General features: G+C 45.3%; 1 protein-coding gene and 1 pseudogene across 3 annotated transcripts in view; both read left to right on the top strand.

Annotated features, from left to right (window-relative positions):
• Nucleotides 1-16,190, top strand: part of SV2C (synaptic vesicle glycoprotein 2C) — a 310,736-nt gene that overhangs the window by 175,303 nt on the left and 119,243 nt on the right. For all 3 annotated transcript variants that reach the window (XM_075541191.1, XM_075541190.1, XM_075541192.1), the window contains exon 4: nt 13,116-13,267. In XM_075541191.1, coding sequence (XP_075397306.1) covers nt 13,116-13,267 — 152 coding nt within the window. The remainder of the gene's footprint in view (nt 1-13,115; nt 13,268-16,190) is intronic.
• On the top strand, nt 10,373-11,313 carry LOC142440851 (MAPK-interacting and spindle-stabilizing protein-like pseudogene; annotated as a pseudogene).

The following is a 16,190-nucleotide window of genomic DNA, read 5'->3' on the forward strand; positions in this document are numbered from 1 at the left end:
AATTTCCAGGCCAAGCTTGATCACCCGGTTGACATTTGTTCGGGCATCTTCCAGACTGAAGTCAGATGACAGTCGAGCAGTTTCATAGAGCAGGGTCACCAGATTCTTTACACATTTATCCTTCTTGCCAGCTTTGGTCTTTTCACGTAAGATCTCCACGATGGAGTGACCTGCGTATATCTCCAGGTTTAACAGTTTCATTGACATATAACTCATATATCATACATTTCAATAGTTCAGTCATAGTAAAAGTACAGTCCTTGCCACACTCAATTTTAGAACATTTCTTCTTTGTCGTACTCATCATTTTTTTCCCATTTTACCCCAACCTCCCCTGTCCTGGTGGCATAGTGGCTATGAGTTGAGCTGCTAACTGCAAGCTCAGCAGTTCAAAACCACCAGGCACTCCATCAAAGAAAGATGAGGCTTTCTACTCTTGTAAAGATTTACCATCTCAGAAATCCATAGAGGCAATTCTAACCTGTCCTACAGGAATCTCAGTGACTCAGAATCTACTCAATGGCAGTGAGTTTTAGTCCCCTGCCATACTCCTAAGAAACTATTAATCCAGCTACTGTTTCTATCGATTTACCTAACCTAGAGTTCATATATAGAAAAAGGTATCTAAAACAAAGAAATAAAATACAATAGAGAAAACCCTCAATTAAAAATAAAGCAGAAAGATATTCAAACTAGAATAAAATTTAAATGGGTTAAGGGGGAGAATAAGTGATAAGGTGCTAAGTTTTAACCCAACTACAATTGCAATCATCTACATTCCAATGCACTCTGTCTGATTACAAGGCTATTCACATCCCTGGTCAGTAGTCAGAAGGGGCTCAACAGAGGTTTAATCCACATGGGGACCCAACAAATGTATTTGAGGCTTTCACTGCCATCCCTAACCTTCTGCAAACTGGGTGTTCAGCATTTAAGCTCTAGTATTGTTCCCTCCTCTGCTCTTAGATTTTAATATTTATAATCCTTGGCTCACACAGGCTGGTGTGTTTCCTCCATGTGGAGTTAGCTGAGTTGACACCTAAATCAGATGGATGTTTGTTAAAACAAACTTGAAGATCCTAAGCACTCTTCTTTCTGATAGGCGGGTATCTGATTTCTTCTCCACAGTTTACTAGAGCACCCATATCTTCAGTGATCTCTTCGTGATGGCAAGTGTCCAGTAAGGTCATGCAAATGATCATTTTAAAATGTTAGTGTGAAAATATCACTCTGAGAACTAAGGTGTGCCTGCCCTAACCCATGGCACTTTTGATCACCTCATACTCTTGGGAAATCTGGATAATCAATAAAGAAGATGGAGAAGACTTGATGCATTTGAATCATGGCAGTGTCCAAGAATATTGGGCATATCATGAGCTGTCGGGTGAATGAATGAATTTGTCTTGGAAGAAGTACAACCAGAATGCTCCTGAGAACTGAGGATGACAAGGTTTTATTTCACATACATTGGACATGTTTTCAGAGAGAACCCGTTTCTAGAGAAATATCTCATGCTTGGCAAAGTAGAGCATCAGGGGAAAAGAAAGAGGAAGACTCTCAGGATGAATTCACACACACACACACGTATGCATTTGCACACAGGTGAATTGACACAGTGGCTGCAACACTACGCTCAAACACAGTGACTACTGTAAGGATGACATTGGACTGGACAGAGTTTCCGTCTATTGTGTATATATGCACTAAAATTGGAGCTTGCACAATGGCCCTAACAACAAACCTGGCTGAACTTCTTTAAAGGGTTTCTGGAGCAGACAGCCTCATTGTTCTCACTCAGAGTGGCTGGTGGGTTTGAACCATTGACTTTGTAGTGAGAAATTCAAAGTTGAATTTACTGCACTCTCAGGGATCCTTGTCTCTGATTAAAGCTACTGATACTGGGAATCTGAGCACTACCTTTTTAAAAATTTTTTTTAAATCTCTTCCTACTATGTTCTCATGAAACAAATAAGGAAATGCATTGCCCTCATATAAAATAGTAAGAGGGAATAATACTGGGAAAATGTATATATGTAAGTTATATTGTTGCTTGTTGTGAGTTGTCTTAGAATCAGTTCTGACTTGTGATGACTCTGGATGTGCAGTGAGGTTTTCCAGGCTATGACAAATGTGAAGCAGATTGCCAGGCCTGTCTCCTGAGGAGTGTCAGGGTAGGTCTGAACCACTAACCTTTTAATTCATGGTCACACACTTAACTGTGTACACTACCCAGGGACTGGGTGTGTGTGTGTGTGTGTGTGTGTGTGTGTGTGTGTGTGTGTGTGTGTGTGTGTCTGGTTGGGGGGAGTGGCAGCTTTGTTGCCCATCTTCCACAGGTACTATAGAGATACATGACAGTGCTCCTTCTCTTTCATGTGGACTCTTGCTTCCTCTCTTATTTAGATAGTTTTTATTGGTGGTAATTGTAGCTGCAATATTTTTTCTGAAAGGTACGTGTATGCTTTCGAAGCTCCTGGAATGACCAAGGCGATTGTCAAGAGGTTACCGTCTGGGAGAAAGCCCTTCATGGCATCTGGGCCAACGATAACGAAGGAAGGCACAGAGAATTCCAGAACTCTTTGAAGGCCCCAATGCTCTCAGAACTTCCATCCCAGAACCCTCCTCCCACCCCTTCCTGCTCAGTCACATGGACCCAAGAAGTTAGGTGTCTGTTTCTGCTCTCTGGAGATGCTTAAGCCACTAGACTAGAGGACACCCCGGGTGTGCCACACTCATCGCTGTGGAACGCAGTAATCCCACTGAGCAAGGAGCTGGGATTGGGAGGTGAATAGAGGTGCAGTCCTCACCCTCAAGCAGTCTTCAGTCTACTGCGAGCACTTTATGAGCATTCCGACAGGATGCGGAACACTTGTGATGGTTACCATTAAACATGCTGCAACATCTGTTCTCTGCTTAAGCAATGTAACGGGAAGACGGGAGTAATGTTCTCCCCCAAATAGAAGATGACCCCACACTAAGAAAGGGGAATGCCTCGGCTGCTTTTTTTTTTTTCCACAAGGTTTTCTTTTTTTATTTTTCTTTTTTATTTTAACAATTTATTGGGGCTGATACAATTCTTTTCACAGTTCATACATATACATACATCAATTGTATAAAGCACATCTGTACAGTCTTTGCCCTAATCATTTTTTTTCTCTTTTCTTCTTTTACATTTTATTAGGGACTCAAACAACTCTTACCACAATCCATACATATACATACATCAATTGTATAAAGCACATCCATACATTCCCTGCCCCAATCATTCTCAAGACATTTGCTCTCCACTTAAGCCCCTTGCATCAGGTCCTCTTTTTTTTCCCCCCTCCCTCCCCATTCCCCCCTCCCTCATATGCCCTTGGTAATTTATACATCGTTATTTTGTCATATCTTGCCCTATCCGGAGTCTCCCTTCCCCCCTTCTCTGCTGTCCCTCTCCCAGGGAAGAGGTCACATGTGGATCCTTGTAATCAGTTCCCCCTTTCCAACCCACTCACCCTCCACTCTCCCAGCATCGACTGGAGCCAAAGTGGGTGAACAAGTAAATGTGGTGAAGAAAGCTGATGGTGCCCGGCTATCAAAAGAGATAGTGACTGGGGTCTTAAAGGCTTGAAGATAAACAAGCGGCCATCTAGCTCAGAAGCAACAAAGTCCACATGGAAGAACACACCAGCCTGTGTGATCGAGTGGTCCCAAAGGGATCAGTTACTAGGCATCAAAGAACAAAAAATCATATCATTGACTGCACACCTCCATGATAGGATCGCTGAAGACAAATGGGTGCATAAGCAAATGTGGTGAAGAAAGCTGATGGTGCCCGGCTATCAAAAGAGATAGTGTCTGGGGTCTTAAAGGCTTGAAGATAAACAAGCGGCCATCTAGCTCAGAAGCAACAAAGTCCACATGGAAGAACACACCAGCCTGTGTGATCGAGTGGTCCCAAAGGGATCAGTTACTAGGCATCAAAGAACAAAAAATCATATCATTGACTGCACACCTCCATGATAGGATCGCTGAAGACAAATGGGTGCATAAGCAAATGTGGTGAAGAAAGCTGATGGTGCCCGGCTATCAAAAGAGATAGTGTCTGGGGTCTTAAAGGCTTGAAGGTGAACAAGCGGCCATCTAGCTCAGAAGCAAATAAGCCCACATGGAAGAAGCACACCGGCCAGTGCGATCACGAGGTGCCCAAGGGACCAGGTATAAGGCATCATGCAAAAAAAAAAAAGATATAAGTGTGTGTATGTATGTGTATATATATCATATTAAATGAAGAGGGAAGTGCAGAGTGGAGACCCAAGGCCCAAGTGTCGGCCAATGGAGATCCCCTCATAGAGGGGCTTAGGAGAGGAGATGGGTTAATTAGGGTGTGAGGTAGTACCGATGAAGAACACAGCTTTCCCCCAGATCCTGGATGCTTCCTCCCCCCAACTACCATGATCCGAATTCTACCTTGCAGGGCTGGATAGGACAGAGGCTGTACACTGGTGCATATGAGGGTTGGAGGTACAGGGAATCCAGGGTGGATGATACCTTCAGGGCCTCGGCTGCTTTATGTGTCTCTGAGTCTGAAGAACTTTGCAAAGGGTGTCAATAGAATCCCTCCGTCTTCAGACTCATCTGTTTTCCCGTTGGTATTCGAGTTTCTGGCGGTCTCTTGCACAAGGAGTATCTGTACAGGCAGACTCCGAGTGAGAGGCCTGTGTGCAAAAATAGCCACCTTGAAAGTGAGGCATTAAATCAGAACCAACCGGATTGTGTATCAGCCCCCAAGAGTCGGTAGTCTCCTGTGCAACAAAGATTTGTTTAAAACTAACAAGCAAGCCCACAGTCTCCCACTTTTGGCCTTGCTGGGCACACCGATCTCAGTGCAGTGGGGCCGCACCTATCTGGACCTGCAGCTCTTGAAGTGTGAGTGATAGCTATTCCGTATTACATATGGAATAATTACATATTACACGTGGAAAGTCCAGAACCCTGAGGAGACATGAATTGGGATGTGAAAAAGTTGGTTAAAAAAAAGCAACTAGGGATCTTTCAGGCATGGAAAACATGAAGGTCCAGATTAGGGAGCTGGGGCTTTATGGTACAGAGAAATAGAGCCTCCACATAAAATGACACAAGGAGTAACAAGAAATAATTGCGACACAGACGTTTATTTCTCACTAACGTTATGGATTGTGATGAAACCATTTAAAATCTGTTCAAAACATTGTTGAATTGTTTAATATGCCATGCTTCGAGGACTGTGTTTGTTCAACGGAGGCGATTCCAAATTAAAGTTCCCATTCTTGAACTGTTGCTTGGGGATCAGCTCCTTGAGGCTCATGTTAGTATTGGTTTGGATATTCCAGAACCCCTTCCAGTTGCTCAAGTCCAAGGTAAGAAGTGATGCGTGATGGGGGATAGCTCTATAAAGAGAAATCAAGATACCGCAGAAGAGAGGACTTGACTGCTCTGGACGCAGCTCTTATTCTTCCAGACGAAAAGAAGCAGAAGGACTCTGTCTTAATTATCTAGTGCTTCTTTAACACAAATACCATAAATATTTGGCCTTAAAAAACAGAAAGTTATTCTCTCCTACTTTAGGAGGCTGCAAATCTAAATCTAGGGTGCCCATTCTAAGGGAAGGCCTTCTCTGTCAGCTCTGGGAGCAAGTCTCTTTATCAATCTTCCCCTAAGTCTAGGAATTTCTCTACTCAAAGACTCGAGGTCCTAAGGATACACTCTGCATCTGGCTCTTCTTCCTTGGCAGTAGGAGGCCCTTCTCTGCTTGCCTGCTTGTTGTGATCAGGTGCCATTGAGCTGGTTCGGACCGACAGCAGCCCGGCACACACTGTCCTCAACACTGCCCAGTCCTGCACCAGCCTCCCAGTGGTCCGACGTCCATATTCTGGAGGGCCTTCCTCCATTTTGCTGCCCCTCGGCTTTAAAGCATGATGGCTTTCTCCAGGGACTGGCCTCTGCAGCAACATGCCCAAAGTAGGTAAGACCAAGTCTCACCATTCTCGCCCGTAAGGAGCACTCTAGCAATAGTTCTTCAAAGATAGATTTGTTTTTCCTTTTTGCAGTTCATGGTGCGTTCAATCTTCTTCCCCAACACCACAACTAAAATTCGTCGATCATCTTTGACCTTCCTTATTCAATGTCCAATTTTCACATGCATAGCAGGCAATTGAAAATATCATGGCTTGAGTCAGGCATACTTAGTTCTCAAAGTAACATCCTTGCTTTTCAATACTCTAAAGAGATTTTGTGTAGTGGATTTATGTAAATCAACACATCTTTTGATCTCTTGACTGCTGCTTCCATCATCGTTGATAGAGGTTCCAAGCAAGACAAAAATCCTTGACAACACTTTCTTTACATCCATGTGGAAGGCTGCAATCCTTGATCTTCATCAGCAAGTCCAAGTCCTCCTCACTTTCAGCCAGCAAGGCTGTGTTATCTGTGTATCACAGGTTGTTAATAAGCCTTCTTCCAATCCTGATGTCACGTCCTTCATATAATCCAGCTTGCCTGCTTAGTCTCTCATATCTCAGAAGAGTTTGACCCAAGATACAACCTAATCCTACAGATTGCATCCTCTCACTAGCATCATAAATGTAAGGATGTACAGCATGTAGGGTAATTACTTCAGGTCACTAAACAAGGATATTTTAACACTGGAGAATCATGACCCAGCCAAGTTGACACATATTTTGGAGAGACAGAAAAGTAAACCAAGCCCTTCTAATGAACTTAATTTACCTACGAAAGATGAGTGGGCTTGTCTTTTGTGACAGCCACCCAGTTTCTGGGGGAACTACAGGCTTTGGTAGCTCCATTTCAAGTCAGCTGGAAGAGCTCAGACCAACTATCAACCAATGTGTGTCTGACCCAGTGCTACTCAACATAGATTCTGTAAGAATAAAGATTTCTGGGATGTAGAAATCAGAACATCAGTGCTAAAACACATAAATATGCATTTTAGTAAGTGCTAAAGGAGTGCTTGGGTTCATTACAATTTAAGAATCCCTGATGAATTATCTGGAAATAGGTGGGCAAGTAGATCAATTTCAGAGACTCAGTTGAAATATTACAGATGGTCCCATAAGTCTAGTATGACCCACTTCCATAGTTTGTTCCAACAGCCCTGCCTCACCACAGAGGCTGTGGACCATGATAGCATGTTGCACACATGTATCCATATGGTGGGGAAAATGATGTCATTGATGATGTTCACACCCCATCTTGACCTTTGTACATTACAGTTGGGCCATAATACATCTGCTGAGGACTTCAGTGGTATAATTCTTGCCTTCCATGTGGGACGCTGAGTTTGATTCCCTGCCAGTGAGCCTTCTGTGTAACCACCATCCCTCTGCTATTGGAGGCTTGCTCCTTGCTGGGATGCTGAACAGGTTTCAGAGGTGCTTCCAGACTAAGATGCACTAAAGGTCTGGTGATCTGCTTCCAGCCAATGAAAGCCCTATTGGTCCCAACAGGACTGGTGCTTCTTTCCATTGTCATGAGATTCACGATTGAGTGCAGGGGGTCGGGCAGTGACTCAATGGCAACTGACAACAAGAAGCATCCACTGAGGTGGGTCACAGAGACTGGCTTGAGGAGATGGGGACAAATCTGAGCCCACCTCCAGTCATTAATAGTTCATACTCTTTTTTCATTTAATATTTTCTCCTGCATTTTAACACTTCCAACTGAGGTATACTTCTGAATTATTACCATTTGCCATTTCTCCCATAACACGCAGTTCACCACTTGATGGAGATTTCTGTCTTGCTGTGAGTGAACACCCAGGGGAAGTTGAGTCTCGGAAACTAGGGAAATTTCCCAGAAAGACTGTGAGGCAGGCAAGTGTACAAACTCTCATAAAAGAAAATGTTCAAAATACTGTTTACTTTCTGTGCTGTCTTCTCAGCTATCACTTGAGCTATAAAGGATAGTGGACTATGTCGTATTCAAACATGAACTCTCTGAGCCTGTGTGATAACATGTGTTGTTTCCATTCGTTTCAAAGTTATTTGGCCTACCGTGCCTGTCTTCAGAAAATAAATAAATAAAGAGTCATTATTCTGCACTCCCCTTGGCAATTAAAGACTTTTGTATCATAGCCCACAATCCGGGATCAAGTGTGGGTATCAGCTTTTGTAGCCCCTGAATCTTTTCAGTGACCCTGCCCTCCACCCACCGCAGGGGCAGTATTGAGAACTTTGAGAAATACTGGTTTACATGAATGAATGAAACCAGCTGTTTATAGCAAGAGTACTTAAGGTGTCAGGCAAAACAAAAACAATAAAACACTAGGTAAGGGAATTGTGTAAATCTGGGACATAAGACCAGCCATGAAAACCCACCAGACACATTAGCTTCTTGTTTGTGTGAGGGACTCGGTGTGTGTTGGCGCCTCCTGGTGAACAACACTGCTGCATTGCCGTGTGTTGTATTTGAATTCATGGAGGGTCACACCTCTAGGAATTTTTGGTAGAAATTTAGATAGAATGCATTCAAAGTCCAAAGAAATAGAAAGAAGTTAGTGGGGTTTTTAAATCATTGTATTGGGGATTTGTACAATGCTTATCACAATCCATACATACATCAATTGTGTAAAGCACATTTGTACATTTGTTGCCATCATCATTCTCAAAACATTTATTTTCTACTTGAGCCTGTAGTATCAGTTCCCCATTTTCTCCCTTCCCTCTCCGCTCCCACCTCCCTCATGAACCCTGGATAATTTATAAATTATTATTATTTTGTCATGTCTTACACTGTCCAACGTCCCCCTTCACCCACTTTTCTGTTGTCCATCCCCCAGGGAGGAGGTTATATGTAGATCTTTGTCATTGTTTCCCCCTTTCTACCCCACCTTTCCTCCACCCTCCAGGTATCGCCACTCTCACCACTGGTCCTGAAGGGACCATCTGTCCTGGATTCCCTGTGTTTCTGGTTCCTATCTGCACCAGTGTACATTCTCTAGTCTAGCCAGGAAGATAGTAATTTCCAAGCTCTTGTAAACAGCAACTCTCACTCTGAAACATTTTAGCACATTCAGCCAGTTCAAAAACAAACAAAGAAACACAATTGTTACCATCCTGTCTGTTCTAACGCATGCCACCCCAGGTGTATCAGAATAGGATTCTGCTACAGAGGGCTTTCAATAGGCTGGGTTTTCTTTTTTTAATGGGTAGTCAGGTCTGTCTTTCTGAGCACTTTTGAGTAGACCTGAATCTCCTATCTTGTGGTTGGAAGCCACATACCTTAACCATTTGCATCACATAGGGAGCTAACTCAATAATATATCACAGAAATACAAGTGATATGAGACATTGCTTATGCTTATCATTTGGGTTGCATTCAAGTATTTTCATCTCTATTTAATTTTCTCAATGCCTTTTAACATTTACTAAATCAATTCTGCAACCTGTATGTATGTGCTGGGCCGAGTTGTCTAGAGAAATAAACAAGTGACGCCCATCTATGGACAAGAAAGAACTGTACATCAAGAAGAAAGTTTACATTCAGAAGGTATCCCGGCCCAGTCCAACTCAAGTCCACAGGTCGAATGCTAGCCAGGCCCTCTTCAGCTCACATAGCTGCAGGCCGATGACGTGAACGGGTGAAGAGGGAAGCACTCAGTGGGTGCAGAGTCACATGGATCCAAGTTCCATGGAAATATGGCAGGACGCCAACAGGTCTCAGGCTTGGGCGGGCCACCTGAGGCCACCATTGGATGTAGCCAGAGTCCCATCAAGCAAGAAGGCAAAGGGGCAAAGAAAGGCAGTTCCAAGTGGCTCTCCGTCTTATACAAAAGGCTTCACCCCCAAGGATGGGTCATCAGGCATAGCCTTGACTGACATGTTGGGCTCCACCCCTACCTCTATGTAGGACCCATCAAGTTGAACTGAAGTCTAACTGCCACGCCATTGTTTGAAAAGCACTAGCCTAAGAGGCACCCCCATATCCAGTGGAGGTTAACTACAGCAAGAAGTGATTCCACATTGAGACCTACTGGCTCCTACAGAGTGACCCTATAAATCCTATGGTCCATCCAATTTGCTGCAAATCTGGTCTTTCCCCTAAATCATGTTTGCTGAGATCACTCCCAATGCCTCTGTATTATATCAAAGATTATTTTAAGAAGATCAGTTATTGCTAAATGGATAAACACATCTATTCCTTGACATCTATTTATATGAAATGTTAATAGCAATTTACCTTTCATAAGGTAAATCTATTTGCACATATTAAAAAAACATGTTTCTGATAAATTGGGTGAAAGTTTATTAATCAATTTTCTGTTCAAAAATTCACGCACGGCCGCGAGTGCTGGTACTGTCACTGCTGCTGTCGTCAGTCCGGCTACGCTCACTTCCTCACACCCAGTTCTCTCGGCCCCCTCGTCGCTTCTACGCCTTGCTCTGCGGGTTTGGATCGCGCTGGGAAAATGTCAGATGAATTTTCGTTGGCTGGCGCCCTGCCAAAACCTCTGGTGTTAGCAATACAAAGCCTGGTCAACCTCCCCAAGGCTGGCCAGGGTCCAACCCTTGGACTAACCCAAGTGCTCCACCTTCTGTGCCATCTGGACTCCCACCAAGTGCAACACCATCCACTGTGCCTTTTGGACCTGCACCCACAGGAATGTACCCCTCTGTGCCTCCCACTGGACCGCCTCCAGGACCCCCAGCACCCTTTCCTCCTTCTGGACCATCATGCCCCCCACCTGGTGGTCCTTATCCAGCCCCAACTGTGCCAGGCCCTGGCCCCACAGAGCCATACCCTACACCAAATATGCCCTTTCCAGAGCTACCTAGACCGTATGGTGCACCTACAGATCCAGCTGCCGCTGGTCCCTTAGGTCCTTGGGGATCTATGTCTTCTGGACCATGGGCACCAGGAATGGGAGGGCAATATCCTACCCCCAATATGCCATATGCATCTCCAGGGCCATATTCTGCTCCTCCTCCTCCCCAAGCTCCGGGGGCTGTACCCCCTGTTCCATGGGGCACTGTTCCACCAGGTGCCTGGGGACCACCAGCACCCTGCCCTGCCCCTGCAGGATCATATCCTACACCAGGACTCTATCCCACTCCTAATAATCCTTTTCAAGTGCCGTCAGGACCATCTAGTGCTCCACCAATGCCTGGCGGCCCCCATTCTTACCATTGAGGTAACAGTGGACGAAGAGATGGTGCTTGCTCTTTGACGTACATGTGTGTGCACGCGTGACTGCATAGATAAAAATTACTGCTTTCACTGTTAGAGGGCATTCATGAAAGATCAACTCGCACCTCTCCGAAGATACCTGCCTTTTGTACTTGGGTGTACAGTTGAAATAATCAGATAAAAAAAATTCACGCACATTTGTTCATCGAATTAGTTGCCATTCCCACAATGTAAAATACTTTAAAATCATTGTAGTAGGTATTGTCTCCATGATGTTTATATTGTTTGTCTTGGGTTTTTTCTTTTTAAGAATTTACAGTTGCATAGAAGAATAATAGGTTCTGTTTAATCTCAGGCAGTGGTTCATAAAACTTTGGAGCAAGGATGTTCTTGAAATTCTGATGAATCTATAACACATCTCCCTAGAACACACAGCATCTTTATTTCTTAGGTTCTCATTGGAGAACCGGTAACCAAGGTCACTGTTAGGGTGACCTCTCCAGAGCTCAGCCAGCAGCTCCAAAGTGGCCCCAAAGAAGGAATTACCATACCTCATTCTGTTGGGAAATAAGCCACCATCTCCTATTGGCTTTCACTAGGGTACCTTTCCCATGGAACCAGTGATGTCAATCGGATTGGAATCAGAAGAGAGTGGAAGCAATCCAGTTAGCTGTGTGTTTGTTGACACAGAGCCTAATTAGGCTGAAGGACTAAGTGCTGAGTGGTAGCAGAGAAATAACTGACTGCAGACAGCCCCACAGAGGTGCAGAGCTGTTTCCCTTCTCATGGAAGGGACATAGCACCTAGAAGGGACATTCTTAAAAAAAACAAACTCATCTGCATTAAAATATACCAAGTTGTTGTAATGTTTTGTGAACATCATGTAGACCATTCAACAGTGCGCTGAAGCCCATCTGCATCTCAGACTTGCTGGTAGGGTTAGCTGTGTCATGTCGATTCTGATTCATGATGCTGTGCTCTAGGGTAGACCTGATGCACAAGATTTTTATGGCAGATGGCCTGGTGATCGGTTCAAACCTACCAGCCACTTCATGGGAGAAAGATGAAGCTATCTGCCCCCTGCCCCCCCACCCCCCGCACACACAAACAAAGATTTACAAAGCCTCAGAAACTGTATGGGGTCACTATGAGTCAGAATCAACTTGATGGCAGTGGGCTTGGTTTGGGTTTACTCGTAACATAGCAGACTGTCTACCAGGGTTCTCTTCCATGGTGATGCGAGTGGTTGGCACCACCAGCCTTTCTGTTAGCAGTTGAGAAGAAATCATTTGTGTCACCTATAAACTACACAAGTGGAATTCATCCTCATTGTTGGGTCATGTTTTAGGAGGGATGTTAATTTTTTAATGGCAACTCTGTATTAGCGTTCTAGAATGAGAAGTCCTGGTGGTGTAGTGGTTATATATTGGGCTGCTAAATTCAAGGTCAGCAGTTGGAAACAACCAGCCACTTCATGGGAGAAAGATGAGGCTTTCTATTCCCATCCCGTGTCACAGTCTTGGGAACTCACAAGGACAGTTCTACCTTGTGCCCAGTGGTCACTCTGTGTGAGCATCAGCTGGATGGCAAGTGAGTCTGTCAGAGTTTGGTGGTGCAGTGGGTTATAAGTTGGGCTGCTAACCCTAAGGTCAGCAGTTTGAAACCACCAGCCACTCTGCAAGAGAACAATGAGGCTGTCTACTCCCAAAGAGTTTTACGGTCTCGGGAACGTACAGGGGCCGTTCTACCCTGTCCTAGCAGGGTCTCTATGAGTCTGAATGAACCTGCTGGCAGCGAGCTTGAGGTTTATATTGAGACTAAGGGCAAGATAGAGTGCTCAGCACTCTGCGGCAGGGAGGGTGACTCGGCAGGACTAGTGTGCACTCTGCCCTCTGCACTCACCCAGCTGCCCTGGCTCCACTTTCCTGTGTTCTCTGTTCCCCTGTCAGGATCGGAGGCGCTATCCCCACCGTCTTCTCCTACTTTGCTGAAGTGCTGGCCCGGGAGAAGCGCGGAGAGCACCTGAGCTGGCTCTGCATGTTCTGGATGATCGGTGGCATCTACGCCTCAGCCATGGCCTGGGCCATCATCCCGCACTACGGTAAGAGGCTGGCCCGCACCTGTGGCCCATCACCCAGTTCTAGCCCAGCCTTCACTCCCAGCCCCCTTCCTCTCTTTTAAGTACTGGTCTGAGAACAGAACGGTCCTCCTCACCTCTCAATCTCCTGCACAGAGGTCTGCTTGAGGTAAGACTGGGCCCAGCGGTCCACTCTGCTTGGCAACATTATTGTATTTTGCTGTTTTTAGAGCTCTGCGCCCCCCACCCCCCGCCTCTATGTACTATGAACTATGCAGGCCCCACCTTTGAAAGTCTGATCATACTCAGATCCCTGTGAATTCATCATCTCTGGGCCCAGAGCAAAGTGCTGTGAGCCTGCCCATCCCTTCAGCGGTCCAGCCCGAGGAGGCATGTGAGAAGGAACCTGTCCCTTGCGGACAGACTACGTGCAGGTGATGCTGCCAGTCCAGGCTCGCTGGTCCTTCCTCTGCTCCTGTGTGCTCATGGTTTTCCACTTCTGGGTACGTGGAGGTGTGGGGTTTCCACACAATTCTCTCCCCCCTAATGCCAGAAACTCCCAGGTGCTTCACCCACAAACAGAGAGAGCAAACAGAATCCAGGCATTTGGGGTGGCTGGGGGTGATGTTAAGGTCCAACTCACAGCATCCGTTCGGTACAACGGAAGGAAACACTTCCGGGCGCACCGTCATCAGTGTTAGTGCCGTGTTGGAATTCGCGCTGCAGCCACTGTGCCAATCCATCACGCCGGAGATGCTGCTCCTTTCGCTGACCCTCTTCCTTTACAAGCACGATGTCTTCCTGGAATGGACTTCCACGGAGAAGGCAAGGAGGGGGAAGCAGTGGAGCGACGTTTCTGTACTCCTCCGGGTGTCTGCAGAATAAGCAAACAGACTGGGGCTGCGAGAGATAAACCCTGTAGAGACTAAAACCTTATGGGAAATTACAGTGTGAAATCCTCACTCTGCTCAGTTTCTATCTCTCTGTGTTTGTTTTAGAATGGAGCAGTTAATTACTCCATGTGAAAGCATAGTTCTGTTAGGGAACAATCTTTGCAAATATGACTCATCCCTAAAATCAGAGAAGTAGCCTTTCACATTCGGATGTGTTATCATGGGTTTTACACACTGAGTTACCAAATTCATGTCAGACATGCTGCTTTGCTTAAGCCAAATGACTTGAAAAATTGTCTCTAACAAGAAAATTTATTTTTAATTAAAAACAGAAAAGCAACACACACAAAAATGCACAAATGTAGGATGTGGTTATTCCCCCTAAAGAGGGCATTTTATTTTCTAGCTATTTACACTGAATTTGAGGTGCCAAATCCAAGTGAGGGGTTTCTCCTTTTAAGACTCTTTTCTGATCCACAGAGAGCATGACACTCACCTTCATTTTATTCAAGTACAAATACGCAATATCTTCTTTATTGCAAGAAGGAAGGCTGTAAATCCCGAACCATGCATGAAAAGTTACAAAAGCAATCAACCTACGATAAAACTGTGCATCTCAGAAGGCGGACATTAATTTTGATGTTGATGAAACCTTGAGAAATACTAGAAATCAGTAACCTGGAAGTGAAAATCTTTAGGCCAAGCTTTACTGCAAGATGTCCATGGCCAGAAGCATGGGGGCGGGGAACGCAGCAAATTATGTCCGTTCATTCTGTCTAGGTATCGAAAGCAACAAGGGAGGTTTTCTTAAGAGTTCCCTGGCTAAGTTTAATGTTGTGTTCTTTTTGAAAATCCAGAGGTAATTCACATAATATAAAACATTTTATACTCTTACACTTTGTAGCACATTATTTTTTTTTCCAAAATAGAGAAATAAAAGCTTTGGGTTTGTTTGTTTTTTTTTAATCCTGTGCTGAGCATTTGAGGTGATAATGATCCGGTGGGGGTTTCACTCCTTGCCTTGGGGTGCATTCTGACTCCTGGTGACTCTATTTGTGTCAGAGTAGAGTTGTGCCTGCAGGGTTTTCAATGGCTCATTTTGAAGAAGTGGATTGCCAGGCCTTTCTTCTGAGATACATCTGGGTGCACTGAAACGATAGCCACCGTTTGCATGCATGGGGTACTTGGGATGTGTGTCCACCCTCTTTGGATGTTAAGACTTTTGCATAAATGCTTTTCCATAGAAGTAGCTCTCTCGACTCCCGTGAAAGTCCCCATAGAGGAATCGGCCCCAGAATCACTGTGTCAGATATTCTGGGACTACCAAATAGGCACCAGTGTCTTTTCAGAGCCCTTGAGTGGTTGCAACACACAACCAGCTTTCCAGCTTAGAGAGTCTTCAGCTCCCTGGTGATCCCCAGCGCGGTTCTCTGTGCGGCTCCAGCAATGGCTGGGAAGCAGGGAGGGTTGGGAGTGGAAGTAAAGAGAGGAGACAAAGAAGGGTTTTGGCAGACTGGACATGGGTTTGGGTCTCAGCCCTGAAAGCACACCCCTGCTTGTGCAATTTAAAGTCATGCTGAAAAAGTAATGCTGACATCTAGAGCTCTCTTGTTTTCCATGACACAGCGTTGAAGTGACCTTAAAATAGAGAAGGGGTTTAACATCCATGCACTTTCCCTGCAGCTTCTGCAAAGCTTTCCGTTCTCCCTGGGAAATTCTGTGCGGTGTGAATGACGCTGCGGCCCTTGGAAGCGAGAGCATCCGTGGTCCCTGAACCTCCACGTGCTTTCATTCAGGAGACCTTTGGTCACCACCTGTGTGGGTGTGTTGGGTGTCCCGACCGGGCAGGGGACGAATCCGAGAGCATCATGAGGAGACTCAGAGCCAAGTGCTGGCCCTTCTCACCAGGGTACCTAGATTTGCTACCACCGGCATCCACATGGCGAGTGCACTGCAAATAATAAACCAGGGAATAACCGTGAGGCTCATAGGTAGTGGAGCTCCTCCGTGTCTATTTCCCATGTCTTCCCGCATTTCATCAGAGCAGTCCGTGC

This window comes from Tenrec ecaudatus, chromosome 2 (assembly GCF_050624435.1).
Source record: "Tenrec ecaudatus isolate mTenEca1 chromosome 2, mTenEca1.hap1, whole genome shotgun sequence".
Lineage (NCBI taxonomy): Eukaryota > Metazoa > Chordata > Mammalia > Afrosoricida > Tenrecidae > Tenrec > Tenrec ecaudatus.